This window comes from Rhipicephalus sanguineus, chromosome 9, assembly GCF_013339695.2.
Source record: "Rhipicephalus sanguineus isolate Rsan-2018 chromosome 9, BIME_Rsan_1.4, whole genome shotgun sequence".
Taxonomy (NCBI): domain Eukaryota; kingdom Metazoa; phylum Arthropoda; class Arachnida; order Ixodida; family Ixodidae; genus Rhipicephalus; species Rhipicephalus sanguineus.
Genome location: NC_051184.2, coordinates 20,116,376 through 20,144,343, shown reverse-complemented (window position 1 = coordinate 20,144,343; position 27,968 = coordinate 20,116,376). Strand labels below are relative to the sequence as shown.

General features: G+C 46.3%; 1 protein-coding gene and 1 long non-coding RNA gene across 2 annotated transcripts; both read right to left on the bottom strand.

Annotated features, from left to right (window-relative positions):
* Nucleotides 1–6,492: 6,492 nt before the first annotated feature.
* LOC125759798 (uncharacterized) lies at nt 6,493–18,263 on the bottom strand. The gene is made up of 4 exons (XR_007417491.1): nt 18,145–18,263; nt 16,239–16,575; nt 12,898–13,052; nt 6,493–6,528 (listed from the first exon to the last, which is right to left on the bottom strand). It is a non-coding gene; the product is annotated as an uncharacterized LOC125759798 (long non-coding RNA).
* A 1,050-nt stretch (nt 18,264–19,313) lies between these two features.
* On the bottom strand, nt 19,314–20,369 carry LOC119404714 (alpha-crystallin A chain). Its single transcript, XM_037671360.2, has one exon. It carries the CDS (start codon nt 20,292–20,294, stop codon nt 19,749–19,751), a length of 546 nt encoding a protein of 181 aa, XP_037527288.1. The 5' UTR covers nt 20,295–20,369; the 3' UTR covers nt 19,314–19,748.
* Between the last annotated feature and the right edge of the window lie 7,599 nt (nt 20,370–27,968).

Sequence of the window (27,968 nt, the reverse complement as noted above, 5' to 3'; positions counted from 1 at the left end):
AAAAATGCATGTGTTTGAATGGAAATGTGTCTATTATTTGTCATTTTTTTAGTATTTCTTCTGATTCAGTGTCTTCACTTATTGTGTGAACAATGTGTTGAGTATTCATGTGCTTTTGTGAACTTTTTAAATTTATGCTATGCTAAGTATGCTATTGAAAATATTTAGCGTCTCTTTGTGAGTCTTTGTGAGTCTATCTATTGGGCTGTTTTAGGAGACATGCTTTTTGCCGCACACGCTGATAAGTACAAAATGGGGCAAGGCCCTCTTCAAGCTATTTCAGCTTTCTTCCATCTGTTTTCACTTTGAAAAAAAAAATGAAAGTGATTGATACGCATGGCTTTTGTGGAGTATATAAGGTCATTGTGCTGCCCCACCAAATAAACTTTTCACTTATTTGCGCGAGCGATTGTTGTCTACATTTTTCCACACCTTCATTACAAATTCATTTTTCTAAATACAGGAGTGCGGACAAATAGTTCTGTAGAAAAGAGTGCATATGAACCTTTCAGGCATAATATAGTGTCAGCAGAATTGCTAACTGAATTTTGCACTCAACTGATAGCGGTGTTTGCATGCAATTTCTTACACAAATATAATTTCCAGCATGTGAGGGGTCTTCAAGAAGCAAAATCTGATTGCATGGTCTACCCTTACTTTCGGTCTTTTATTTCTTGGGCATGATTAGGACAGGCCTTTCCTGCTGTGCACTCCCACACATTTTCTTGCACTTTTCAGGAGAATATATCAACTGAGAGCGCGTAAGGTGCTTAAGTTTGTAGTAATATTGTTTTATTTAGTGAGAGTATGACCTCACTAAAGAGACTACCGAGTACAAACGCTAGCATGAAAATATTAGTCTCTTTTATCTAAAGGCAATCGATGTCAGTGCACGTTAAAGAACCCCAGGTGGTCGAAATTTCCGCAGTACTCCACTACGGCGTGCTTCATAATCAGAAAGTGGTTCTGGCACGTAAAACCCCATAAATTAATTAATTATCTAAACGCAATAAAACTGCGAGATCTTTTTTTTTTAAGCGAGAGCTCGCTACTGCAATACAAAACTGGCGGTTTACAGCATATATTGCATCCGGCGCCCGCTGATGACGCGCACATGTTTAGCGATACTTCATGCGCCAGAACAACGGCCAAAGCAAGAATATGCTCACGCAAAAGAAAAAGAAAGCAACGAAAATGGCTATGTACAGGGGTTGCACAAGAGTAGTTTGTGCTTGAAGCGCTGGCAAACTAACCTTCGCGCTGAGGGCAGCAACGCGTCGCTTACATTGCAGGTGGTGGTGGCGCCATCTACCAGGTGAGACATAAAGTGCGTCAGTGCACGGCCTCCAGTCAGCCCACTACCCCTTTCTAGAACACTTTACCTTGGCCATTTCTGCCATTTTTTCAGTTCGTACGTGTGCTGAGGAGATTGTCATCCCGTTCTGCGTTCGCATCGACGGCATGGAAGTGCCGACTCCAAATACTCGATGAGTGTACCACAATGCCGCATTTAAAAGAATAGTTATTACATGTGCAGAGAGACGGACGGAAATCGGGCCGCATCGCGGTCGTTCGAATATAGTTCGGAGTTCCCGAAACGTGCGTGCGAGACTGGCGCAAACAGAAGCAGAAGATTTTTTACAGCAAAGCTTCACGAAAAGGTTTCAGTGGACCAAAGCAGGGCCGGTTTCCCGAAATCGAAGAGTGTTGACAGCGACAAGGAGTTGTCCGACAGCGACGAGGACTGATCCATTACGCGACTCGTATCGCCGCCGTAGTGGTGACAGTTTTAGCGGCAAGGCCCGCTTTTTGACTTTGTGTTTTACTTTTTTGAAACTTCAGTTCTTTAAAACCCAAATACTTGTTCTTCTGAATGTGCGAAGTTTGACTCCTACGGACTTTTTTTGTTCTTTTCTCTCACGAAAAATGGGTGCGCGTTACAATCGATGTATTATTATTTTTTTTTTTTTTGGTCGCGGAAAATTGGTGCGCGTTACAATCGAGGGCGCGGTAGAATCGAGTAAATACGGTACGTGCACATCCGCTTTGCGGCATCAGTTCCACTGAAAGGCGTAGCATCATCTCTCAGCAAAGAGATCATGCCATCGTCTCTATCTTTGTCACGCAAATAAGCGTCACGCAAACAAGTGTAGGCGGAAAAGCATTCTTTTTGACACCTTGGCACCGGATGCTCAAATGTTTTTACGCTACACGTGGTCGCGATGGTTTGGCAGTTGTGTTCCCTCAAAAACGTTAGGAATGGGCAAATATTCGACTGCCTTGAATATTCAAAGGAATATTTCAGTATTCGAATTCGCTTCAGCACAAATTTAAATTATTCAAAATTTCAAAGTATTCGAAATGAACAAATGGACATATATTTGACCACATGTGACCCACTTGAAGAGGTAGTTTCACTGCAGCGTGGGGCTGCTATGCCATGAAACCACCTACCTATCCAGGGGAAATCCACACTGCTGATAAGCCACAATAAAAGAACTTGTTGTTGGGCTAGTTGGTAGATCATATCCAAAACTTAATTAGAGCGCAACCACACGACACATTCACACACCCAGGCATCAACCACGTACAGCGCTCACTTCCAACTGATTTAGTCATCGCACGGGCTTGAATATATACATGTGGCACATGTGCGCATTAACATCCGATAAAGCCAACACACACACAATCAAGACATACATTTCCTTCCTGTTCCTTCCATCTCACAGTCTAGATCTGATGAAGTGAAATTCACTGGGAAACAGAGATACCGACGGGGTGCTTACACAGCGGTCCTTGTCTTTTTCTATGGAAAATGCCTCTAACACTTCACGTGCAGTTTTCCTTGTGCTTCTGCCCAGAATCTCTGTCTCAGAGAATCCTGCGTCACAGCCACACATTATAGCATGCGCAACCAGGTGCGCATACTTGTCATCTCGTTTTATTAATTTTTGGGCGTGTTCCCTTAACCGGTCATTAACACATCTTTCGGTTTGACCGATGTACACCTTGCCGCAGGATAGGGGTATGGAGTACACGACCACCGTGGAACATTTTAAAAAAGGCCTCTCATGCTTCTTCTCGCAGCCGCGCTTTTTGCTATTGCAAATACGTTGGCACAACTTCCCGATTTTCTCGGGCGCCGAAAAGACCATCGGTACACCGTGCCTAATCGCGGCTTTCTTGAAATTGTGCGAGAGCTTATGGATGTATGGCACAACTTGTGGCCTAATCCTTGAGGGCTGGGTAGCAGTCGTCGCTTCCCTTGTTCCACGTTTAAACTTCTGCAGCAGAGACTCAGCAACGGCCGTGATGACCGATCGAGGGAAGCCAGCAGCCTCTAATCGGCTAACCTGATTATGAAAACTACGTTGCATGCTGTGTGGGCAGGACCTCCTCAGCGCCGATACCAAGCAGAGAGAGGCTACACCCCTCTTGACAATCTTTGAGTGGGCAGACAGGCCCCCCCGGCTATGGGCCTGTCTTACACAAAGCATTAAATCCACAGAACTGTTGCAATAAATAAGAAAAGGGTACCACACACGGCGTTTCATTGCAATGTTGTAACGACCACGATCTCTGAGTAGGAGGAGGATCAATATATATATTGTAGGGGTGTGCAAATAGTGAAATTTCATCTCAAATCAAATTCGAATCGAATAGTGTTGAATAGTGGCCAAAGATATCGAATATCGAATAGTATATTTACATGAAATGTGTACCGCCAGTTATGGCAAGACAAAGGAAAAATCAGGGACACTACGGCGTGCCGACAGCTTCATTACGCACATGTTCGGGAGTGGCTTTTGTTTCAGCTTTTATGGGCGCGCAAGCATGTTGATAGAAGAGCCGCCATTCCAGTCAGCAGCGCCACTCCTAACCTCCTAATAGAGGGGGGTACGGTAGCTAGTTTTCGTTCCTCAAGGTCATGCAATACGGCTCATCTGACAACGGTAATGCTGTGCTTCATCACCATGGGTGCTCCGGGCCCAAAAGTCTTCGGGGCGCCCGTTCACAGCAGCGTTTTAACTGCGCGCCAGAACGATGAGATTTTCTGAACTAGTTGTGCGGTGAGGCAGTGGCGACTGCCCAGCGTGAACAAATTTTTACATGCAAGGCCAAACACCGAGGGTTTCTCAGGCCAAAGTCAGGTCATTTTACGGCGCTTGCGGGCATATGCAAACGAACTACGCAAGAAGTCCGTGCCTTCGTTTCTGGAGCGATGTTGTGAAGGACTCTACGTGGAGAAATGACATAATCTCCTTTAACATCTACATGCGCTCGCTTTTGAACCAGGATGTCGGTGAAAGTTTAACAAACCGCGACGTTAGCGTTAGTTCTAGCCACCCCACCCTAACCAAGTTTCACTACACTCAAACCTCGATATAACGAACACGGATATAACGAATTATTGGTTATAACGAAGTAACTCAAGAATAGTCTTGTCATATATACAGTGTTACAAGTATATGTTTATAACGAATTTTCGGATATAACGAACTTAATTTCGTGTCGGGTGCGACTTCGTTATAATGAGGTTTGAGTGTATTGGCCTTTGTCGCGTTTTAGATATTCGTCCTGTCGAATTATTCGAAACTTCGAATACTAGCTATTCGAAAGTCGAATCGAATTATTCGATTACGAACTATTCGATTCGAATTCAAAACTCGAATATTCGCACACCCCTAATATATCGCCATCTTTTTTTTTATTATTCTCAGTTGACTATACCAATTCCCTCCCCCCCGGAAGCTCTCTGCACCTACCGTCGTTTTGCAGTGCGTCTGGGATCGGCCCACCTACGACCATGGAGGAAGGAAAAACTAAGGAGAGGCCCTATCGTATCCCAATGCATTGCGAAAAGTGTGGCGGAAGTGACGTCAGATTTATGGGGCAAACAAGCCGATATGGGGCAAACAAAACAGCAGAACCACCGCGGCGTGCTCTCCGCGGTGGTTCGCTTCTGTTCGGATTTGTAGTCCCGGCGTAAACTTAGCGCGTATTGTGCGGTTCGCACGCAGTAAAATGTTGCAAGCAGACGTTTACCTGGCTGTTCGTGCGCGGCAGGCCCGAGCGTTGCGTGCTGAAGTTCTTCGAGGAGCGTTTTTGTGCAACAGTACAGAAATTACCGGTACGTGCCGTAATCAAAAACATTCTGCCCCTGCCACATCGTATTCGAACTCACCTAGCAGTGACTTACGCGTTCTGCTGAGCGTTAGGCCTTTCTTTTCCTTTCTTGTAGCCCGATTTCCTGATCTATTGCCCGATTAGCGGTTCTTTGTTCGTGTATATGGAGTGAGCGCAGTAGCTATTCGGCGCAACGCCAACCTATAGTTGACGTAACTTCACGTCGAAAAGAAGACACCGCCGTATTGTATACGCGATCGTGCACATAAAATTTGTAATTCCAGTGCGCACACAACACAAGCACACAGCGAGCGCACACCGCACGATACATACATCACGTAGTCCGATAACAACAAAAGTTTATTGCGCTTTCGTTTGAACGACACAGCCTCTAAAACGTACGATGTCTTCAGCGCATGGTATGTACGGCGCGTCAGACGCCAAAAACAAAATTTCACGTGTGTTCCGAGTTGACACAACGAGTAAGAAGCAACAGAGCGCACATCCGAGTGCTCCGCATGCAAATACCATGCCTTAGTGATCAGTAATCAAACGAACGTATACGTACACATGAAAAGTGACACCCGGTACTGCTCGCAGTATACACGCGATTTGCACAGGGTATACGCAACAGCTGGGCATTGCGTAGCTTTCCTAAAGAACACACACAAAGAGCAGCATGCGTGAATCGACTACACCGCTAGCACGGCGAAAAACAAACAAACAAAAAAAAGGCTGCAAAGTTTCGCGATGCGCGCATGCGCTTGCGAACGTCGCAACGGAAGTCGCGAAAAGTTTCGCTGCGCCTTCGCTAGGAGGCGATGCGGGTGTTTGCGATGTGGCGGCTTCACGAGTGTGACGTCAGGGCCTCTCCTTAGTATTCCTTCCTCCATGCCTACGACCATGCGACGATGTCATCTGATGATGTCATGTTATGTGACGTCACACCGACATCAGTATGACTTCACGATGAAGTCACGCCATAATGATGATTTTTCGCATAACTCGTGTTGGCATCTACGGTCACTTTTTGCAATTGATGAGGCATCTGAGGCTTTTGCCTCATCAAGGAGTGCAAACACTTCTCTTGCGCATGCATAATGCAGAACGTATTCACAAAAGCTTCTATAAGAAATGCTGTGACACAACAGACATGAAGGGATTGAAGTGCAACACCCGTTACTTTCTATAAAGGCAACGTTTCTACAGCAGCCAAAATGTCTCTCACCATTTAATCCATCACTGTTGGAGTTCCAGTGAGAGGCCAAACCCAAGTTGGCCAGCCATGAAAAGCTGGACAGGCGAACAAAAGGCGATGTCACTCATCCTTGGTGCATAACAGTCAGTGGTCACCGTAGCAGCAGCGGAGGCCGGGGTCAGCGTTTCATCACACCTGGTTCCCTACACGAGTTGGAAAATGCTAAGTTCGTACCCCAAACACAAAAAGAAAATTGCTGGCAATTACAATCTTGCCTAATGCAAGATTTGAGCGCAGCTGAACTCATGTTTTCTGGTTTGCCAGATGACGTAAATTCCGACGGCATGAATGGTGTGCACTTCTGCACAGGTACTCTTAACACGACACTCTTAACACGTGGATATTCCTGAATACGGGTGTCGCCAGAGCCAACATTTCGACAAGTGGTCTTGTCTTCTTCAAGGCAAGTTGCTGCCTTGAAGAAGACACGACCACTTGTCAAAATGTTGGCTCTGGCGACACCCCCTATTCAGGAAGATTAACCCTTTCAGACGGCACGTATGAAGATGAAGAGCTGCCTGTAAATGCATCATATTTACATAACATTAATTCAAGGCACTCTATATTCTATTGCCGCAAAAATAATGCCACAATATGTTGGTTATGTGTTATATAGTAATTAATCTTAATTAATTTGTAATTAAATATCTATTTATCCCGAAGTCATTCATGTTCTGTTTCTGCATAAACAGAATCAAACCTCAGGCTACAGATATAGGGAAAATTTGCTTTCGGTTATGTTCACTTCGAGCAAAGAAGAGTTGTACTTTTGATGTGGCTCGCGGAAAGCGGCACGTGGAAGGACTCGTACAACATGGTTAGTGCCTTCAGAAAAGTGATCAAATGCAACAGTTCACAGCAAAATGATGTTGAATGAAGACACATTTATTACGCAGGAGGTTCAATTCATCCAACCATAATGTATCTTGCTCTATGTTAGCCACTAGTCAGCACAGCTAGCAGTTTACACAATTGCAATTATTTACAAAGTGTCTAAAAAGATTAATTTCTTCAAGCGTCCATCTTCTGCGGAACTTCACTTTTAACATAACACTCTTAAAGTTACCACACACTACCATAAGAACCACTGCCATGTAATCGTTGAACATTCCTTTATCCATATTGAAGACTGTAGAAAAAGATGAACTAATAAACGCGTGCAGGCGACCACTGCGAAAAAGAAGAAGTTGGAACAATAAACGGCTGTCGGTCTGGTTCCTGGGCGGATCGATAGTTTTCTTTATAAAGACTATTGAGAATGACGGCCACTACTGGAGACGCAAGCACTGCGATCGTTTGGACGTGCAGGGTTGGATCACGCGATTTCACATTGCTCCGGCGAAGGGAAGCTGACGGTTGAACACGTTGCTTTAAACCGCGATTTCTGGCGTTTTCCCCTTTGAACAGCGTTGTTTTGCTCTCACTTCATGCATCCAGACACCTAGAGACTACACAATGTGGGAAAGTGCAGTCAAAGTTATCAGAAGCAGGATACTTTATACTGCTCCGTGCCACAGTGCGAGCCTAGCGTGAGCTTTCACTTTCACCGTTACCCTGCTTTGCAAGAGCGTGATACCGCTGCCCCACCCGACATTCCTTTAATGTTATTGCCAGCTCATGGAGTTCCTTACTCATAGAGGACGTCTGTAGAATGAGCCCATCCAGTGACTTCTCCTTTATGTTGCGTTACAGGCGACAATGTGGCCAGCTTCAAACACTGATTCGCCTTCTATAATTCTTGGAGTTTCACATCCCAAAACCACGACATGACTATGAGGGACGCTGTATTGGAGGGCTCCGCAAATTTCGACCACCTTCATGGGGTTCTCTAACGAGCACCTAATCTAAGTACACAGGCCTCAAGCATTGATTTGTCTAACAGCAGCCATGAAGTGTTGTACTGCTTATCAACGAAGTTGTATATGCTGGATACTGGTATTTTCACTGAAACATAAAATTTCCAACACAGCTATCTGACCTAGTTGGAATCGGTTCATGCTTATGAAGTGTGAAACACACGGGGACGAAGCAGAAATACACACAGGACAAGCGCTTGTCCTGTGTGTATATCTGCTTCATCCCAGTGTTTTTCACACTTCATAAGCATAAAATTGCCATCTAGACCATAGTAAGCCACCCCTCGTAGCATGCTAGTTGATTCAAATGCGCAAGGTAATACAGCTGGCTGGCACACGGTGCGTTTACTATGCAACTGAGCCCTATCGGAATCGTATTTCTCTATCGCGACTGGCCCCTGTGTGCAAATTGCATAACAGAGTGAGTCGTCGAAAATTGTCATCCCGATGTAGCTCGATGGTGATCAAAATGCACCGTGTGGCAACCGCAGAAAATTGGCGCAATAAGGAGCAACAGATAAATATTAAAATCGTGCTGCAGACAGACTTGTGCTCACGTAAAATGTTATCTAGTTACAACTCTGAATGAGGCACGCGCATGCATATAGCTCTTGTGCGTTTACCTCCAATAATTTGAGAAATGCTGCGGCTGCATCCAGCTCTAAGCATGCTGGGCTGCTTCCCACAAAGCAGAGAAACCGCTTGCATCATGCTTTATAAGGCTATGCATACTAAAGAGGAATGTAAATTAGCTCACGCCATTGCTTTCTCGTGTCAACCGCGACCCATCTTCAGATGGGAACCTCAATGAATGAAGTTACACGGTGGTCACGCTGCATGCATTTCTTCCAGCGAAAATATGTTATTTTTTGCCTCAAGCACATGCTAAAGCCCTTTAGATGCCTAGTTTCATTTTGACACAAAATGGTTGTTTACCTTTAACAAAAGCAGCGTGCTCGGCCCCCGTGGCTTCCATATCGGTGACCATAGCAGACAACGGCAGCAGTCAAGGTGATGCCCAAGTCATTTTGAGGAACGTATTATTTTTTTGGAGCAGTTATTTATTTTGCATTTCGTACAGCCAGTGACGAAGCCACAGCAACACTTTGCTGACTTCGTCAAAGTGAAGTACAACAACTATAATAAAAAAGATGCGAAAGCGGCTGTGGGCTGAACGGGAGAGGGCTGGCGAAGCAATCCAACCATGCACGTCACACGGACGCCTCCGCATAGCAGCGCCCTGGTACATCCTTGCGCCCGACACAGTAACAAATTAGTTCGAGAGCGATCGATCTTCAGATGTGTCGGAGACACACTCTAACTCTAATTACCGTATTTACTCGCATAATCGGCGCACTCGCATAATAGGCGCACCCCTAGTTTGGTCGTGGAAAATTCGATTTTTTTTAATTCCGCGCATAATAGGCGCACCCCGAACTTGGCCGTGATCGGAAACGATTCTACCCCCCAGCGGTACAGTTGGAACGCGGTCCCCGTACCCTGAAGAAAAAAAGAAGGCAAATCGACGAGCAAATAAAAAAAATTCGAAGTGCAACGACCTAACCAACGTGTTTGTCGAAATAAAACTTGAAAAAAAAAGCGTCCATGAGCGAAAAAAAAAAACGGCTGTTCCATCAATTACTGATACCCCCCAAATCGCCGCGCTTTTTGGAGGTCACGTGTACAACGCCGGGGGCTCGATCGCCATCACCACCATCAGAGAAAAAGAAAGAAACGCCATTTTGCAAGCGGTGTGCGTATGTTGTGGTCGTGTATTCAACTTTGGTTCCACCATGGGGAAGTACGCGAGCTACACGGCTGGGTTTAAACTGAAGGCAGTGCAGTACGCGCTGGAGCACGGCAACCGGGCTGCAAGCAGGCATTTCGGTGTTGGAGAAATCAGTGTTCGGTACTGGAGGGATCAAGAAGAAAAACTTAAGGCGACGAAGAAGACACGACGGGCTTTCCGCGGTGCCAAGACCGGCAGGTATCTGAACGTCAAAGAGCAACTGGTCCGGCATATACGGGAGCTACGGCAAGACGGCTGTGCTGTGTCATTGGATATTGTGCAGACTGAGGCGCGCAGAATAGCCCGAGCGCAGGGCATCGAAGCAAAAGAGTTCAAAGCCAGCTCCGGATGGACAACTCGTTTCATGCGGCGCCATGGCCTCGCACTGCGAAGGCGGACCACCTTGTGCCAGCGCTTGCCCGCAGCATATGAGGACAAAGTGGTGGACTTCCACCGTTTTGTTATAAAGCTCCGACAGCAGAAAGACTTCATTTTGTCCCAGATCGGCAATGCTGATCAGACCCCCCTTTGCTTTGATATGCCTCGGAACACGACAGTGGAGGAGAAAGGTGCACGGAGCGTCATCGTCAGAACGTCTGGCGCTGATAAACAACGATGCACCGTAATGCTGGAGGTGACAGCGGATGGGCGCAAGCTACCGCCTTACGTTATTTTTAAACGTAAGACGCTCCCAAAGGCAAATTTCCCTCAAGGCATCTACGTCAGAGTCCAGGAAAAAGGCTGGATGAGCGCGGAACTCATGGTGGATTGGGTGAAAACAGTCTGGGGTCGGCGGCCGGGTGGTCTGTTGTTGCCGTCCATGCTTGTCCTGGACAGTTTTCGTGGGCACCTAGTAGACCGCGTACGAGATGAGCTAAAGGAGCGGCGCACAGATCTGGCAGTGATTCCGGGCGGCCTCACATCGATACTGCAGCCTTTGGACGTGTCCTTGAATAAACCTTTCAAGGACAATGTTCGAAGGCTGTACACCACCTGGATGGCTGGAGGACAACATCAGCTGACTCCAGGTGGTAAGATTAAGAGGCCGCCTGTGCAAATGCTGTGCGCTTGGATCGTGGAAGCGTGGCAGGCGATCTCCGACGAAGTCGTCAGGAAAAGCTTCAAGAAGACTGGTATCTCGAACGCACTGGATGCGAGTGAGGATGAGATGTTGTGGGGTGCGGATGATTCGGACACCGAAAACGATTCGCCGCTCGGCGAGGATGAATGTGTGATCTCCGACTCGGACTCCGAATAGGGAAAAGGAGGAACACCTACGACTTTTGTGTAAATAAATTTTACGTGTGTGTGTGTGTGCAGTTGACGGCTCTCGCTTGTTCATTAAAAGGTACGTAGGTATGTTTGTTTTATGCTGAATTAATTGGTAAACGATAAAGTCGCCTTTTACTTGACAAATGTGCAGATTTAAAGCGCGAGAACCGAGTCGAAGAAATTTTCGAAAATTTTACCCCGCGTAATTGGCGCACCCCTAACTTCGAGCCGGATTTTCTGAAAAAAAAGTGCGCCTATTATGCGAGTAAATACGGTATGTCACTCTACCATGTTCAAAATGGGTAAAGGAACACTCAACAATTACACATGACAGCGAGAAGCAAAAGGTGGACACAATGCATGAACGCACGTTAGCACCAGCAGTATGTCTTTTCATCGAGAGGTATCAATGTGCGCTGCATCCGGACCGAAACGCACAGAGGACAGGGCCATCTAGCAGCATCAGAAGAAACTAAAATGCCACGCCACGTGACTGCATTCTGAAAATCTTATTAGCAGATGCATATGCAAGGCATTCCTTCACGCCGTTTTGTCTTTCAGTGTGCTCGTTCGCTCGATTACACAGAGGCACACATTGACGCTCAACAAAGGGATGGGCATTTGAAGACCCTTTCACATGACTCAAAACACAGCAACTTTCAGGCTGCGAGGATTCGTATGGGCGCCGCGTTAACTCCTGCCGTCCAGGCTTCATGGACATCCAGTGCACATCCTCCCCCAACGACATGCCCCTTCTGCGTTGCCCCCGCCACAGAGGCAACGATCGATCACCTACTTGGGACATGTCCGGGCCTTCACAAGGCTCGCACCCGCCACCTACGATGCCTTGACTACCACCCCGGTCAACCACCTGACTTAACACGCTGGGCACACGGCCCTTTGCATTGACCGCTCCTGGCCTTTATCCGCGAAACTGAACTCTTTCTTTTTTATTTAACTTATGCCGTAGGGCATACTGGCACCAATAAAAAAAAAAAGAAAGAAACGGCCCATCACTCCCACTGCAACAGTCAGCACCAAACAACCAACATGTTGGAAATTTTTCGCTCTGTTCACAGTGGCGGAGAGATTTTTTGGTCGGGACCTGTCACAATTGCGCAGACGAGTTTGTTTTTGCTATGGCTGCTGGTGTGCACTTTGAAATTAATTTAGATTGGAAAGTGTTCTTAAATGACAAAAAGCGAGTACTCTTCACTAACACTGATTAAAAATTAACAACATCATGATGCAGAGATAGTTGCATTACAATTGAAAAATTACGCAGTGTCTGCCACAAAGAATGGCAGCAAGCAAACTTGCTCGCCGCGCCAGTCGCACAGCGAAAATCGCAGACCATTCGCGTCCTATGCGAAACGAAGCCGCCATTAACGGCAGCCGAGAAGAAAGCGAACTGAGCGATTTTATTCCGCTACGATCGCAGCGTGTAAAACATGCCTGAACATCTGCGCTCTAAAGCGACAAGAAATAAAGTGGGGACAGCACCCACCACCATAAGGTATAGCCCGCTTATACCTCAAGGCAGATATCGAGGTCATGAACGTCCTTTTATGAACATATAACAATGGGCCACTTACTGTAGCAGCAGTATAGTGCAGGCCTACGAGGCATTTGTAGGCTGGAAGACAACAGACGCAGTTTCACATTCTCTGGATCAGCAGTCCAGCAAGAACCGGCCGACCTTGGACACCAACACGCTTGACGGGGGTGCATCCACATTTCGTTGTTACCGCTGCGTGGTGGACACCGTGTTTTCATTTTTTTTTCACACATTTCTCAACATGACTGAAACACCACAGCATACAAAAGGAAAGACTTCTGAGATCATGATAACATGGCTATGAGCAAAAAAACTCACAGGGTCCCTTATGCATTCGCCTAAGATGACTCGGCAAAAGCCACCTTTTTTCTTTTCCTTCTAAGTCTATTGTTTTGATCCCCTGCCCCCTAAAGCTTTCTGCATCTACAGTGGTTTCGCACTGCCTCAGGGATCGGCGGCATTGCAAGCTTTCTGCATTTCATGTGCCTCCGGGATCGGCCCACCTATGACCAAGTGACGATGTCATGTGATGACGTCGTCATGTGATGTCATATTATGTGACGTCACTATGACATTGATGGTGTCACAAATTTTGGTGACCTGTGACATCATAGGGTGAAGTCACCACACAATTTCTTGCATACTCGTGTTGACGCGAGCGCCTACGGTCACTTTACATGTTTTAAGATGCATCTAAGGGTTTCGCCTCAAAACTAGAATTCTGTAATCGTGGCGGCCACACAGAAGTTTTGCATACGCTGAGCTTTGCCACAGTGTTAAGTTGAACAGTACTCAACAGACTCGTCAACAGACACGACAAACAATTCGATAAGCCTCTTAACATATGTTCCAATAGGAACCTGTGAAGTACATGAACAAATAAGTAAATAAATATCAAAGGAACCTGGTGCTAGGCAACTCAGGTCGAAGAAAGACGCATATCTGCAGTGAGACTTCAATTTCTATGTTGGTATAAAGACACCTCACACAAGGACGAAAGAGAGAAATAATATCACGCATCCACAATGCTCCAATGAAATGGCGAGAAAAAGTTGCTCATCACGTTGCTGAATGACATCATGCAACGTATGATGCACTGACACTCACTATAAAGTTGAGTACAAGCTGGTTGCAGCAGGTTAAGTTAAATTACACTTATCATAAATGACAACAATGAAAAGTATCTCATGCTGTACTATGAATTAGAGCTGTGCACGGGCCGTATTTCCGAGCCCGAGCCCGGCCCGGGCCCGCTGACTTTGTCGAAGGCCCGCCCGAGCCCGACGGAAAAGGGCTGCGAGCCCGCCCGGCCCGGCCCGACGTACGAAAACACAATCCCGGGCCCGGCCCGGCCCGGCCCAGGTTTTTGAAGGTTCGCTGTGAAAACAAAACACCGTTTTCCGGTAATTTGGCATTTTACTGAGCATATCAAATATGATCAAACGACACACGATGAACAGTCTCTATTATACACATTACAAATTACACGTAGACGGCCTCGTGCCAGCAACAATGGAGTCCGCTCGCCAAAGCCGTCACGTGTATGGGGTATGCCCATGCAAGCGTCAGCTTGCACGAAGGGGATCTACGTCGGGTCACCGTCACGTGCATCTTCGCTCATATCTAACGCGAACAGTCGTGTAGCGCCGTCACTAGCTCAGGTGGTTACTTCTCTGTTTGTCGGAGTCCAACAGAGCCAGTGCTTCACCTGCTCCCCTTTTGTTTAAAGTAGCGAATGGAAAGGAAAAGCGGTAAAGGGTGGTTCGGAAATGGCGCTGCATGCGTGCTGGAAAACAATTCCCGCTCATTCTCTATATTTCGGGCTTGAGTAGGGGCTTTGCGCCGGGCCCGAGCCCGGCCCGATAAAGCTCCAAGTAGCCCGAGCCCGGCCCGGGCCCAAGGTGAAAATACGTCGGCCCGCCCGAGCCCGGCCCGCGGGCCGGGCTCGGGCGGGCAAACTGGGCAAACATTTTCTCTTTCATTCAAAGAAATCATCTGTGACTCGATAAACTTCTGTGCTATGCCACATGATGCCACAGAATGGTACTATGTTCTGATAGTACTGTAACATAGTAGGGTGGTAGTTTGGGCTAGTTAGTGTAGCAATATTACCGTGGGGGGTGAAAGGCTAAACAACGGACAACTTGGACAAGGTCGGACAAACAACACAGTATAAAGTTGTGCCATTCGTCTGGCCAGTGCTCTGAACTTCACCACACAAAACTGACTAGTACAATAAGTGAAGCCAAGAGAAAGGCCTATCGAGCTGCATCTTACTGGTACTTACCTATGGGGCAGAACCATGCGGACTTACGAAGAGAGTTCAACTTAAATTGAGGACGATGCAGCGAGCCACAGAAAGGAAAATAATGTGCAACCTTAAGGGACAAGAAGAGAGCAGAATAGGTCAGGCAACAAATGGGTGTTGAGGACATCTTAGACGAAATCAACAAGAAATGGACATGGGCAGGGCATGTAGCACATAGGCAAGATAACCACTGGTCACTAAGAGTAACAGACTGGATTCCAAGACAAGGCAGGTGCATGAGGAGAAGGCAGAGAATTAGGTGAGCAGACGAAATTAACCCATTCACTGCCAGAGCCAGCAAATCGACGGGCGCACCAGCAGTGGCAATCTTGCCAAATCCGCCGAATCACTGGGCTCCTGTGTTCAGTACTTTCTAACGCTACTAAGGGGTGGCACCGCTTGTCAGCTTATCTAAAGACACTTGGATAAATTACCTATAGATGGTAGCAGTTACTTGTGCTGGGTGAAGGCACATTCGTGATGATCTTTTCATTTTGGTGTTCTTTTTCATCTAGTGGTAGAAGAAATGGCGGCACCCAGTGCCTTGAAGCGACTGAACGGGCTCATTTTCCATGCCAGATTCCTATTAATGCCGCAAAAAGAACCCCTTGAGGCAGTGTCAAGTGTGCGAAGCACAAGGAAAGGAAAAAAAAAAAGTGCAAACCGCTAGGAGTGCGAAAAGTGTGGTGCTGCCCTCTACAGGTCACAGTGCTTCAAAATTTTCGACACTTTGAAATGCCTGTGAACTGAAAGAACTTCAGAGATCAAAATGTGAATTTTTGTGAGATGCAAATAAATGTATTTTGATGTGTTTTATAGCAAATACCTTGGCTAGGCGCTTACGACGCAGAGAAAAAAAAGGGAACGTGTTGCACACGCGTGCACTTTCACTGGAAAACACGTGGTACAGGGGGCCCATACAAGCTCGCAACGGGCGGCAGCGAATGGGTTAAGAAGTCTGCGGGCAGAATGTGACTGCAGCAAGCACAGAACCAGCTTAATTGGAAAAGCATGAGAGAGGCTTTTGCCTTGCAGTAGTCAGGCTGATGATGAAGATGAAGATAACTTACACCAGACTTTCTTCAGTACAGCTTTGTTCTGCAGGCCCGAGGTCAGGCATGGTTGATCGATATGGCATCCTTGATGAGAACTCAGGCCCAAGATCAGGCATGGTTGATCGATATGGCATCCTTGATGAGAACCCAGGCCCGAGATCAGGCATGGTTGTTCGATATGGCATCCTTGATGAGAACCCAGGCCCGAGATCAGGCATGGTTGTTCGATATGGCATCCTTGATGAGAACCCAGGCCCGAGATCAGGCATGGTTGATCGATATGGCATCCTTGATGAGAACCCAGGCCCGAGATCAGGCATGGTTGATCGATATGGCATCCTTGATGAGAACCCTGGTTGCAGCACAGACATGTAAAAATTGCAACCCTATGAAACATAATCTTGACTAAGCCGAAGCAAAGGTCATCGTGACAACTGCCACATACATACTTGATGTATGAAGGATAGAATCCATGCTGAAATTCCCTTATTTACTCTGAATGAAAGAAAGAGTGTGACTTTCTTAAGGCCTCGTTTTTTCTTTGTTACACACAATATTAACGAGAACTAACAGACAATAACGCCAAGGAAAGTATAGGGGATCCTATTTGTAGTAATTAGGATATAAATGAGAAGAAAGTAAAGTGGATGAAAAGGTAACTTGCCGCCGGCAGGGACCAATTGTGTTTCTTCAATCACTGAGTAGAAATTCGGAGGCAACTGCGTGACACTCAACTCTCATACAAAGAAAGTATATCAAAGTAGTCCGTTGTCCGCTTCCCCTTTTTCATGCTCGTCGTTTTTTAGCGCTTACTCTTTCAGTGTTCAAACAGTAAACAGCAGGCGAAAAAAAAAATACAAATTCAAGCAATGGTTTCGTCCGGGCTAGTTGTTTCATGCTTACTGCAGCATATGGCTAAATGTTTACACATAGAAGAAGGAGCCACAGAACGCATTGTTGGCGCGTCTACCAAGTTATCTCTTCTGTGCCCCACCTGGAACGTTTGGGCTGTGTGCGACAGTAGGCGTGAAAGATACGTACATGCAACATAGTTGTGGAGTTTCAAAGAGATATGTGTGTGCTTTTTCACAATTTCATGTCGAAGTTGTTACCTGTGAGCAGATACACATTCGGGCAATTTAACTAAAATGTTTGCCTTCATGCTACGTCTTTTTTTCGCAGGCAACCATCGCCCGTATAACGGATACCGTCCAATGAACATGTTTGCTCTACACTATGCGTGTAAAGACACATCTAGAAATCACATTTGAAGTTGCTTAGCTTTTTTTTTCCTTTTTCATTTTTGTAATATAGAGTTCATTGTGCATACAGCTCCACTTATTTTGCATATGATCGTGTTACCTATTTAGTATTCGTGCTTTCCATTTGCTTGGACCTTGAAAGAAGTACGTAATCAATCAATCATTTCAATAACTGAATAAATCAGGCCCGCGCGCATTTCAGCACATAAGTTCCTCCTAGAGCCATTAAAGTTTGTTTCCACAACACCAGTCATAGATGCACAAACAGTTTTCTGAATATTCTCCCGATATGGCTTCCCACACCAAGAGAACACTGATGTCATGCCGCACGAACGGCATGGTAATAAAAATAAATGAAAGCGTGAAACGAAACCACATGTATGCGTTTCGTTTCTGCGCAGGACACGTTTTACCCTGGAGTTGTAACTACAGCTTCATTTAGGCTCCAAGACGTACACTGAAGCCTACTCCGTGCCTATCAACCAGCAACACAACAATCAGGTGTCGCAATTCGATGTAATTACGCTTAGCGGGCGTTCGTGCTTGGTGTGTCGATGCTACTTTATGGCACAGGCGCTCCTTAGGCCACAAAATCCCGCATGAAACTACGTTCACGCGGCTATAAGTGGCTGTGATTGATAATAATGAAGGAAACTTACCCGTAGGTCACGTTCAAAAGTGATACAGGCAGGAGTGAACGTTTTTCAAAGGTAATTAAGGCGCCCGACACGAAACCAGGGAACAATCGCGCAACTGAAAAAACGCGCAAAAAATGGTGCGACAGCCTACAGGACATTTGTCGTAGATGCTGATGATGATATCAGCGGCCAACGCGCAATCATTTGATTCCGCGATTCCGCAAAGCAACAAGTCTCAATCATAAAGACCATACTTTCGAAATGCTTTCGAAATGAAAACGTCAAACACGCTGCAGTCGCTGCAGTAAGACAAAAAGCATGGTGTTTATCACGTCAAAATAAGCGTAAAAAAGCCGCTTTAATGGCGTGTCAAGTCACCAAACAATTGAATTTATAATTATGTTTAATTTTCTAAACGGTGTTATAATAAATTATGACAAATTTCACGTCCAACAGTGCTCTCACAAAATATTGATACCCAATCTCGAAGGCTATGCTTTTCATGGTACCATTCAGCCGTGATGACGATGACACGCTCCAGTTGAAATAAAAAGTTAATTATTTAAGTTATATTTGAATAGAGAAACTGTATAATATAAATGAAAACTAGAGAACTGTGGTATCGCGCGCTAAGGCAAGTCGGTGTTAGTTTTACTTCTTGAGGGTAGGCGACGCTGGCCATCTGTAGTTCACGCAGCCAACGCAGCGCCTAACATCTCTCAGCAACAATGCCCGCTAAATAAATAAATAAAAATATTAGAAGCCCTTATTCTTCTCGGTGCATATGGCTAAGCAATTGCCGGATCTGGAAGCAATGTATAAATATTGAGTTTAAGCAACAGCTCCCAAATAAGTGGCGGCAACCTTTGAGGCCATGTGTTTGTGTACAACAAATGTGCAAAACTTAAAAAGTTAATAAATAACACACATCGACACTGTGCATAATCGGTACCCGACACCTATGCCCATACCTTTTCTCTTTGATTTCACTATTTCGTCTGCTCCGATTTTCCAAACTTATGGGCCCATTAAAATTACTATTATTTTATTCTGCGCACTCTTATCCAGAATGACCCGTTTGGAAATTTTATTAATTTTTGACAGCGTTGTCAATTTGATTTCGACAGGCGCGAGCTCGCTTCAGCGCGTGCGCCTCTGCTAAAAGTTTACACACAACTTGGAGGCAACAGTTAACTTTGAGAATAAACTTTATTAGGAACAAAATACGCGTTACATCACATGTACTACAATAACTATCGGGAAGACAACAGACGCCTTAGTTATCACAAACGCCCTCTCGAACGCGAAGACCTCCCCGCAAACGTCTCCCATGCTTAAATAAAATAAAATCGCTATGTTTGTACATGTACGTATTGTTAATGTGTGGATAAACACCAGCACGATACTAATGATCCATGCAGTTCCTCACGTATCATTACCGCAATTTATCGACAAATTCCAGTTTTGGCAAATTAGCTTTTGAATGGCCGGATATCGCGCATTCCGCGTTTAATTTGACCAAATGGTAAAAATGAGGTGTCTTTCACAGGGACGACGCCACCTTCACGTTAACGTTCGTCACACGTATCCGCGGAAACGAATAAAATCGAGGATGTTTTTTGGGATTAAGCCGACTTCTTGTCTCCGCCTGCGCTGGATTCGTGACCGACTTCGATGGGGATAGGCTTGTTCGCGTCTTCCACTTTCTTAGGACCGTTCTTGCGAGGAGCTTCGAGGGAAAGGTAGCCCGACGGATTGAGCTGACACTTGACGGTCTCGGGGTCGACGTCTTCGGGAAGGACGTATCGTCGGGTGAACTCGCGCTTGATGTAGCAGCCGCGGTCGTCGGACTTCTCTTCGTGCCTGCCGTGAATGACGACGCAGTTGTCCTGAGTCTTGACGGTGATTTCTTCGGGAGCGAAGTGCCGGGTGTCGACGTTGATGGCGAACTTGTCCGGAGTGCAGGCGACCGCGGAACCCTGTTGGGCCAAGGCCTGGCTTGCGTTCGAACTTCCGCGGTTCGAAGGCATCACGTAGAACCGCTGATGGAAGAAGGGTGGTTCGAACAACTCACCGTCGAGCAGGATTTGACCGAAATCGTCGTTGAAAAAGCGGCGCGCCAGGTCCGACGGGCCCCAAGTGTCTCGGTAGAGCAGCGGGAACAAAGCCATCTCCGCCGTTTAGAAGTAGTAAACGCAGTCGAGGAACAGTCTTAGTAAGCACGGACGCCGTTGAGCTTCCAAAATTCTAGCAATTCTAGCCCACCGCGCTGCGTCGTCTGCTTTTTATACCCCCGGCGTCGTCTGCTGCGCGAAAGTTCTCGAAACATCCGGGATCCTGACGCGACAGCGGATTGGTCGGAGCATGTCACGTGCCCACATTGGCGCATGCGTTGTTTCTTTTGTTTTGCGTCGTCTGCTACGAGTTCTCGTTTGACGCGAATGCGGACACGACGTCGGATTGGCTGGATCGTGTCACGTGGCGTTGTTTGCGTCGTCTGCTACAAATTTGACCCGGAATGGCGACGATTGTTCGCCTGGAAATTTCGGGAAGCTCCGCGCAGCGGTGTACCTTTGTGTTCACCCTGTTTTTATCTGAGCGTCAACGACAGGCAGCGCCAAATATACCGGCGAGACGCGCGAAACAGGCGCGGTTAACCGATAACGTTGACCTTTCGGGAGAGCGGCTTTCAAAGGCGAAAGCGGATTACCAGCCCGGCGCCGGCAACAGCATTCGCGGCGTCATGTGTTATCCGTTAATCCGGTGCGCCTCTAAACGGAGGTTATCCCGTTTCAAAGCTAAGTCGTTCGAGTAACTATTCACTTTATATTGACTCTTGGTTGCATAAGCAACGCTTTTATACAAGACGGTCGCGTTGACGTTGGTTGGAGCCGGACAGCGGCGGACGATCAATAGGGACGAGACGCGCAGGTTTGTTACTGATTATGAAATAAAGGAAGCTCGAAGCAACGTATACAAAGAGTTGCACAAGACATCTCCAACTGATGAGGTAAACTAGCGCTATAAAGGAACAACGGGCAGAGGAAACGAAAACAAGCGCATGCATCTTTTCCTGTGTCCTTTCTGCTGTTGTTGTTTCACTCTAGTTTATTTCATGACCGATATAAGACCAGTTATACCGAAAAATGATCCTTCAAAAGGCTACGATTGGTGATTGACCGTTTGAAAATTGTGATTCCTCATGACACGAAAACCGTTGTACCCCTGTACACCGGATATTGTTGTTGTTGTTGTTGTTGTTGTTGTTGTTGTTGTTGTTGTTGTTGTTGTTGTTGTTGTTGTTGTTGTTGTAGCCTAGGAAATCTGGCTAAGCTCTGGCTACATTTGTTTTTGCTCCGCAAAATTTGTCTTTTTCTCTTACTATATGTGGTCGGGGAAAGGGGTTTATCCAGAATTTCAATAGGGGATGGGGGTGGGGGGTACCTGAACGCAGGGGGGTTGGGGGTGGGCTGCGTTTGGAATAAGTTTTGGGAGTGGTGTCATGATTCTTCTGTGGGGTGAATAAATCCCTAGTCGGTGATCTACCAGTTTCGTCGGGCGACATTAGAGCCCCTAGAAACTGTGGCTCATACCCACACTGGGGGATTGGCCAAGAACCGGTTAGTTTTTAAAAGGCAAACTTGAAATTGAAGTTCAAACTTTGTTTATTAATACGGAAGAGGCGGCGGGGGTACGACATTACAAGTGTGTTTATTTATTACTGCGTTTTCTTTTTTTTTTCTTTTTTCGGGGACCATGCATGCGGTTTTTTCATACTTTACGGTCTCTACGGTGTCTCGGCATCAGGATCGTTGAATTATATTAACGTATGCACAGATATGCCACTCTAACAGCGCCTTGTCCTATACCTTTTTTTTTTTTCTTGCATCTACGTATAGGATAAGGAATGCATGTGAAGCAACAACAAGGAAACAGCAACCATGGCGTCGCACCGACGAGACCTTGACGAGCTTCGTTGTCATTTTGCAGACGACCGTTAAAATCCAGAACGCGTCGAGTTTCTCGTTCGCGACGCTTCTTCTACACACCTGCGCGCATGCGCACTTCAGCAGACGACTCGCTGCACCGCGGTGCGGCGCTCTTGCCGTCTCTTGACGCCAGGGTCTGCCCTTGGCGCTAATTTTGCGTTACGCAGGCAGTCAACGTTTTTGTATACTTGTTGCACGCAGCCAGCTGCAACAGCGCGCGCAAACAGCAACGTGCTTCTTGGTCAGTAAACAAGGCCGCCGTGTGAGGAGCGGATGAGGCAGTAGGGACGTACTACGCGGCTCCAAAGCAAGGCCAACGATCCCCCTTCCCTCCTAATCTTAACTGCACATTTCTTTCTCCGGAGGTTGGCGCGACGGAGCGCGCTAAATATATCGACGGGATAGCGTCGTTCTGTCCTTTTATTTGTTTATTTTTATTACGTATGCACGTCTCCCGGCGCGACCCTTTTGTGGGCTTTATCGCGACGGTCCGCGAAGTCGCCGGGAAGTCAGCGAACTGTAGTGCAGGCGGCTGAGACGTAGAAATAAATAGGCGTGTGTATCCGCGCCTGTGGTCGCTTAGCGGCTAACACTGTTGCGTAGCAATAAACACAGAGGACGCGGGTTCGATTCCCGGTCACTGCGGCCGCATTTCGATGGCAGCGGAGTGGGCGCGTTGAATATAATTAACGTTAGGAGGTCGAAATTAACGCCTGCAGTCTGCCACTGTACGGCGGGGGTCATAATTGTATCGTAGTTCTGGCGTCTAAAGATTCCAAAATTTTAATATAATTAGCGCCAGCAGAAGCGTATATACTTATGCATGAAACAAGCTTCCTTCCCAGGTGACGCCCCCCCCCCCCTCACTTCTCAGTGCGAAGAAATAAGTATCTTAGAGAACAAAACAGAATGTGCGTTCGTTGCCAAGTCGCGCGTGTTTTAATCTGTTCACCGTTGCCAAACAAAAGGCTACAATGTTATCGTGCGTTGCTCTCCCGCCGCCAAGCAGGTGGCACGAGCTATTTATGTAAGGGCACTTGCATTCCAAACGTTTGTAGAAGAAACACGCGACAGTGTACCGGACGTCGAGGACTGTTCCATAGGGTTCCATACGAAGATTTTCTCTCTTTCTCCTCTCTCTCTCTAAGCAGTTGTCTGATTCTTTTGCAAATCCGTTTCCGGCGCTTCTTTGTCGTTCTTATTTTCGATCAGCCATACACGACATATTACTTAATCATTAATTAACTAAACAACAAATTAAATTATGGTGCATCGTTTGCACTTCTCCGGTATTAATTGAGACGACATCACGGTATCACTCGCAGTCGCATGCAATGTTCTTCCTCCTTCATTTCTTACATCAAACGAATCACAGAAAGAAAAAGTCGGCCATGTGTACATCTATAGTTCTTTTTATCAGTTATGCCCGGAGTATTACTGAAATTAATACGTAATAGTTAGGCAGTGACATCTCGCCGTACAGCTCAGCCCACCCAACCACTCGCCTCTTCGTCTTCGCCTTCCAATTTTGTGCGTGCGAAACGGGAGAGAGAGTGTTGTACGCGAGAAAACGCGGTACAATCGATCCAGACGATACGAAAACAAGCAAACGAAGAAACGGGATGCCGCGGAGTGCCGTCCGCAAAAAAAGCACGCACTAAAAGGGGTGTGAGAGAGGAGAGGGGTGGGGAGAGTTCATGCAACTTGCATACCGCGGCGTCGTTATATACCATTTGTTATTTTGTTCACGCTGCACGGCTGCGCCGACTCGTAACAAGATCAAAACAAGGAAGGGAGAGGGTGATGGCGGCCGCCACACTGTGCTCGTCAAACGTGAGGCGTACGGGCAACGGCAACAAAAGGGGTTAAACAAAAGCAAACGCTCCGGCGGTGCATATATGCTCTCCGCTCGTATCCGCCACGGGTGACTGCAGTTGCTACGTGCTCTCCAAAGCAGTGCTTCGAACGTCTTCTGCTCTGCCCAACGTACAGGACGATAAGGCTGTATTCGAAGAGCAGATGCCGATATGCGAAGGAACGTATGACCGCAAAGCACTAAGGTCCCAAGAAAGAAGTCGCCTATAGGGACCTGAAATAGCACGCACTTACATATCCAAGGCACACCTCCTGCGCAGTGGCCCGTGATAACCATGCGCAACACACAACTATATTATCTATATTAGAGTTTTAACCAGTTGCGTAAATCTTGGAGGGGGGGTGAGTGGGGGGGATTCAGGGGGAACCTGACCCCCCTTGCACTGGTGTAGCCAGGGGCGGGTCGGGGGATGCCTCAGCCGCTAAACTATATACCACAATGGGTCGTATAGTGAAGGTGGGGGTCAAATTGGGGGGGGGGGGGAATGGTGTGCCACTCCTGGCTACGACACTGGTGATAAGATGTACAGTGAACCATCGTTATAACGAAGTCGTTAAGACAGGAGGATAAGCGATATTTCATTAAAGGTGAAAGAATATATTAAACAATCATAATCACGATGAGAGTATACTGTCAGCATAAACTGAAATGTTGAACGATTCCGAAACTATACTCCAATGCGGGCTGCAATTTTCTGTCTCAGATTGTTATTTCCAGTTTACCTGTAGCGAAAAGCGCATTTGCGGCTGCATGTAGTCAGGAAAATGAAGTTCCAAGTTCAGCGTCGCGTGTGTCTTTCCCCTGTCGTCCTTATCTTCTATACATGCTCTAAAACATCAGCTAAGCGGCCCCAGTTGTAGCCCAAACGTTGAACATTGGTATCCACTTTTTCTTTTTTTTCGGATTCACCCGCATTCGCATAATAGAGGCTGAATTCAGATTCCGACGGTTTCATTTCAACGCTTGGAAACCGGTCATACCGACAGATCACGCGTTTCACTTTAATCTAATTACGGGCGACCGGCATTCGGATCGCTCATCTTCCTCTCCGCGTTTCAATTCATATGCCGCTGATGCATCACGCGTAATCAGCAAGGACACGTGGTTATAACTTGGCACGAAGCCGCCCACATGTGGACTAGCTATAACAGTTAAAGGAACAATAAAGTAAGACAATAAATTGGTTTGGATTGATAAATTGTACTCTGAACACTCTAACGATGTTAATTTCACTACTACACGCTTATTAATAGCGAAGGAAATCAAGGGCAAAATTTTCACTCCTAAATTTAGCGCCGAAATCGCCGCACGTGACGTCGCGAATTTCAGAGTGTATCTTTCGTATTTTGGCAAAGCTTGCTCAACCAAATTTCCCGAAAACTTGGTACGCTAAGTCCATGGCCCCCTCAACAGAACAATGTACTTCATTTTTACCGATTACGACCTACGTGGGCCCTAGCAGACGCCGTCAAAATTTATGACGTCACGGCGATTGGTGCGGGAATTCCAAGGTGGCATCGCCACCATCGTTTTCTTTTTTGCGCGTTTCAAGCGTGTTGATCTTGGTATTGTGAAAGAGTAATTTTCTAATACTAGAAAGATCACTTTTCTCTAGTATCCCTTTAAGTGCTAATAATGCACTCAACGCATACAGATACATTTTTTTTTTCGTGCCCATGTAGCTATCTTCTATGGTATTTTTGGTATCAGGATGTTTTGTAGTAGTTTTTATGTATGCACTTTTTCTTACGTCGCAATTTAGTATTACAAACTAGTTATATGTATATGTTTACTTTATCGTGTATTACACATCTTGTAGATAATGTCACAGTGTCCCAACAGCCTTGTAAAGGTATCACTGGCCTCGTAAAGCTGTCCACAAACAGATTTTAGCCAACGACCTCTCCAGAACATGTTTCTTTCTGGGAAATAAAATGATTCGATTTGATACTGGAATCATCTTAAACTATAGAGAGATATATGCCTCATCGTTAATAACAAAAGCGAAAATTCTCCTTGAGAGCCAGCGAAGAATTCGTACAGCGTTGCTAGATAAATGGCAGCAACTGTGGCACTCGCACACAAATAATAAGCTCCCCCTAGTAAAGCCCGATTTTTTTTTTTTTTTTTTTTTGAGAATGGGAGAACTGTCGTGTCCAAGAACGTTTTGTTGAGGTCATTTTATGCCCACTCCGAATAGGACACACACACTTGACACACAATTTTTTACTCGCAAACGATGAACAACCCACCTCTGAAAAATGTCAAGAACCCTTAGCAGTTATACACGTCCTAATCACATGTCCCTACACTGCTATACACAGATACGAAACTATTTCGGCCAACTATACAAACAACACACGTCTATCCACCCTCCTCTCCTTCTTGGAGATCACCCTCTTGTACACCCTTGTCTGCTGTATTGACATTTTTTAAAGAATGTGGCTTTTTAAATGAGCGGTAAACGGCGTCATTTCATTGCTAATGACCTAACACCTTGTGCCTGGCGCAGCACAGCCTCGGCTGCTTTTGCACCAAAAAAAAAAAAAATCTTAACTTAACTGCGCAGGAGTATAGCGTACGCGTTTCGACGAACCGATTCGGTGTAGCGAGAGCCGTAAGCAATGAACGGTGAGTGCAGAACGACATAAAGAAATAAATAACGCTTTACAAATTAAGGTTATGCGACGGGGGGAGGGAGTAAATATAGGGAGCCTAGACAATGGAGAGACGCAAGGACGCGACCCCCCTCTCCACATTTCCCTTTCCCCGTTGTAGCCGTAAAAAGCGGTTCCGTTTCGCGAGCATCAAGGTCAGCCCCAGTTCTGCCGCGCACGTAAACATCGGATCGAAATGACGCCATATCAGAGCACCCACGACTTGAGTTTAGCGGTAAACTCTGTCAACAAAGCGTTGGCAAGGAATACGTTTATTACAGTAAAATTGATAGTTGGGCAACTAGTTGGTTCATATATTCACCGCGAAATTTCAGCGCGCAGAAGAAAATTGGACACTGTGTAGGGGGACGAACGAACGCTTCAACTGTTTATTTTTGGAAGTTACAGAACGTGTAAGCACCTGCAGTGTTGACTGAGCATGCGCGAAAGGAGTCATGAAGACTGCAGGCGCTCATGTGTTCTCTAATTAAAAAAAAAAGAAAGAAGATACTGCTGAGGTTTAAGTGCTCGGTTGTCCCCTACATAGTGTCCAATTGTCTCCTTTTGCGCGCCTAAATTTCGCGTTTACTACACTTGGATGCGATGCATCGAGCAATAAATTTTCACTCAATAGAAGTCTCAGCACAGGCACGTCAGTTTTAGCATCGATGAAATAACAGAAGACTATCGCAAGGCGCGTCGCACCTTATATTTCACAGATAACAACCAGACTTGAGGACAAGAAAAAAAAAAAAAAGCCAACGTAATTACTCCCTCCGACGATCTAATCGACTACAGTTGCCAGTGATCGGTTCAAGAATTTAATCGGGGAATTACTGAAAGCCGAAATATTAGTTATCACGTATAATTCGTTACTTACCGTCGGTCTCTCATAACGACGCCCACAAACGCTGGGGCAACGCGTTGCCCGTTTGGCGGCGTCTGCAAATCCGGTTACGTACGCAGTCGAGGTAGGTTAATTATGACAGTGGATGAAATGACATTGTTACAACAGCTAGCCCTGAGCTTCCAGGTAACGTTGACAATAACTCCTGGGGGTTACACACAGCAGACCGCTTGACCACCTTTCGGTTAACGTGCATGGGCGTTGTTTGCATTTCGATGCCTCCCCGTCCCCTCGAGGTGCGGCCGCCGTGGCTCGGAAACGAGACGAGCTTTGCAGTGCAATACCTATGGCTAGAACAAGTGAAAATTTTGACTTTAGCAAGCAGTGGCTAAATTTGATGGGCGTACTGAACCAGCAGTCCTGAGCTGCCGGGTATCGGAGAGAAAAACGAAAAAGAACGAAGCAGAGTTCGTGGA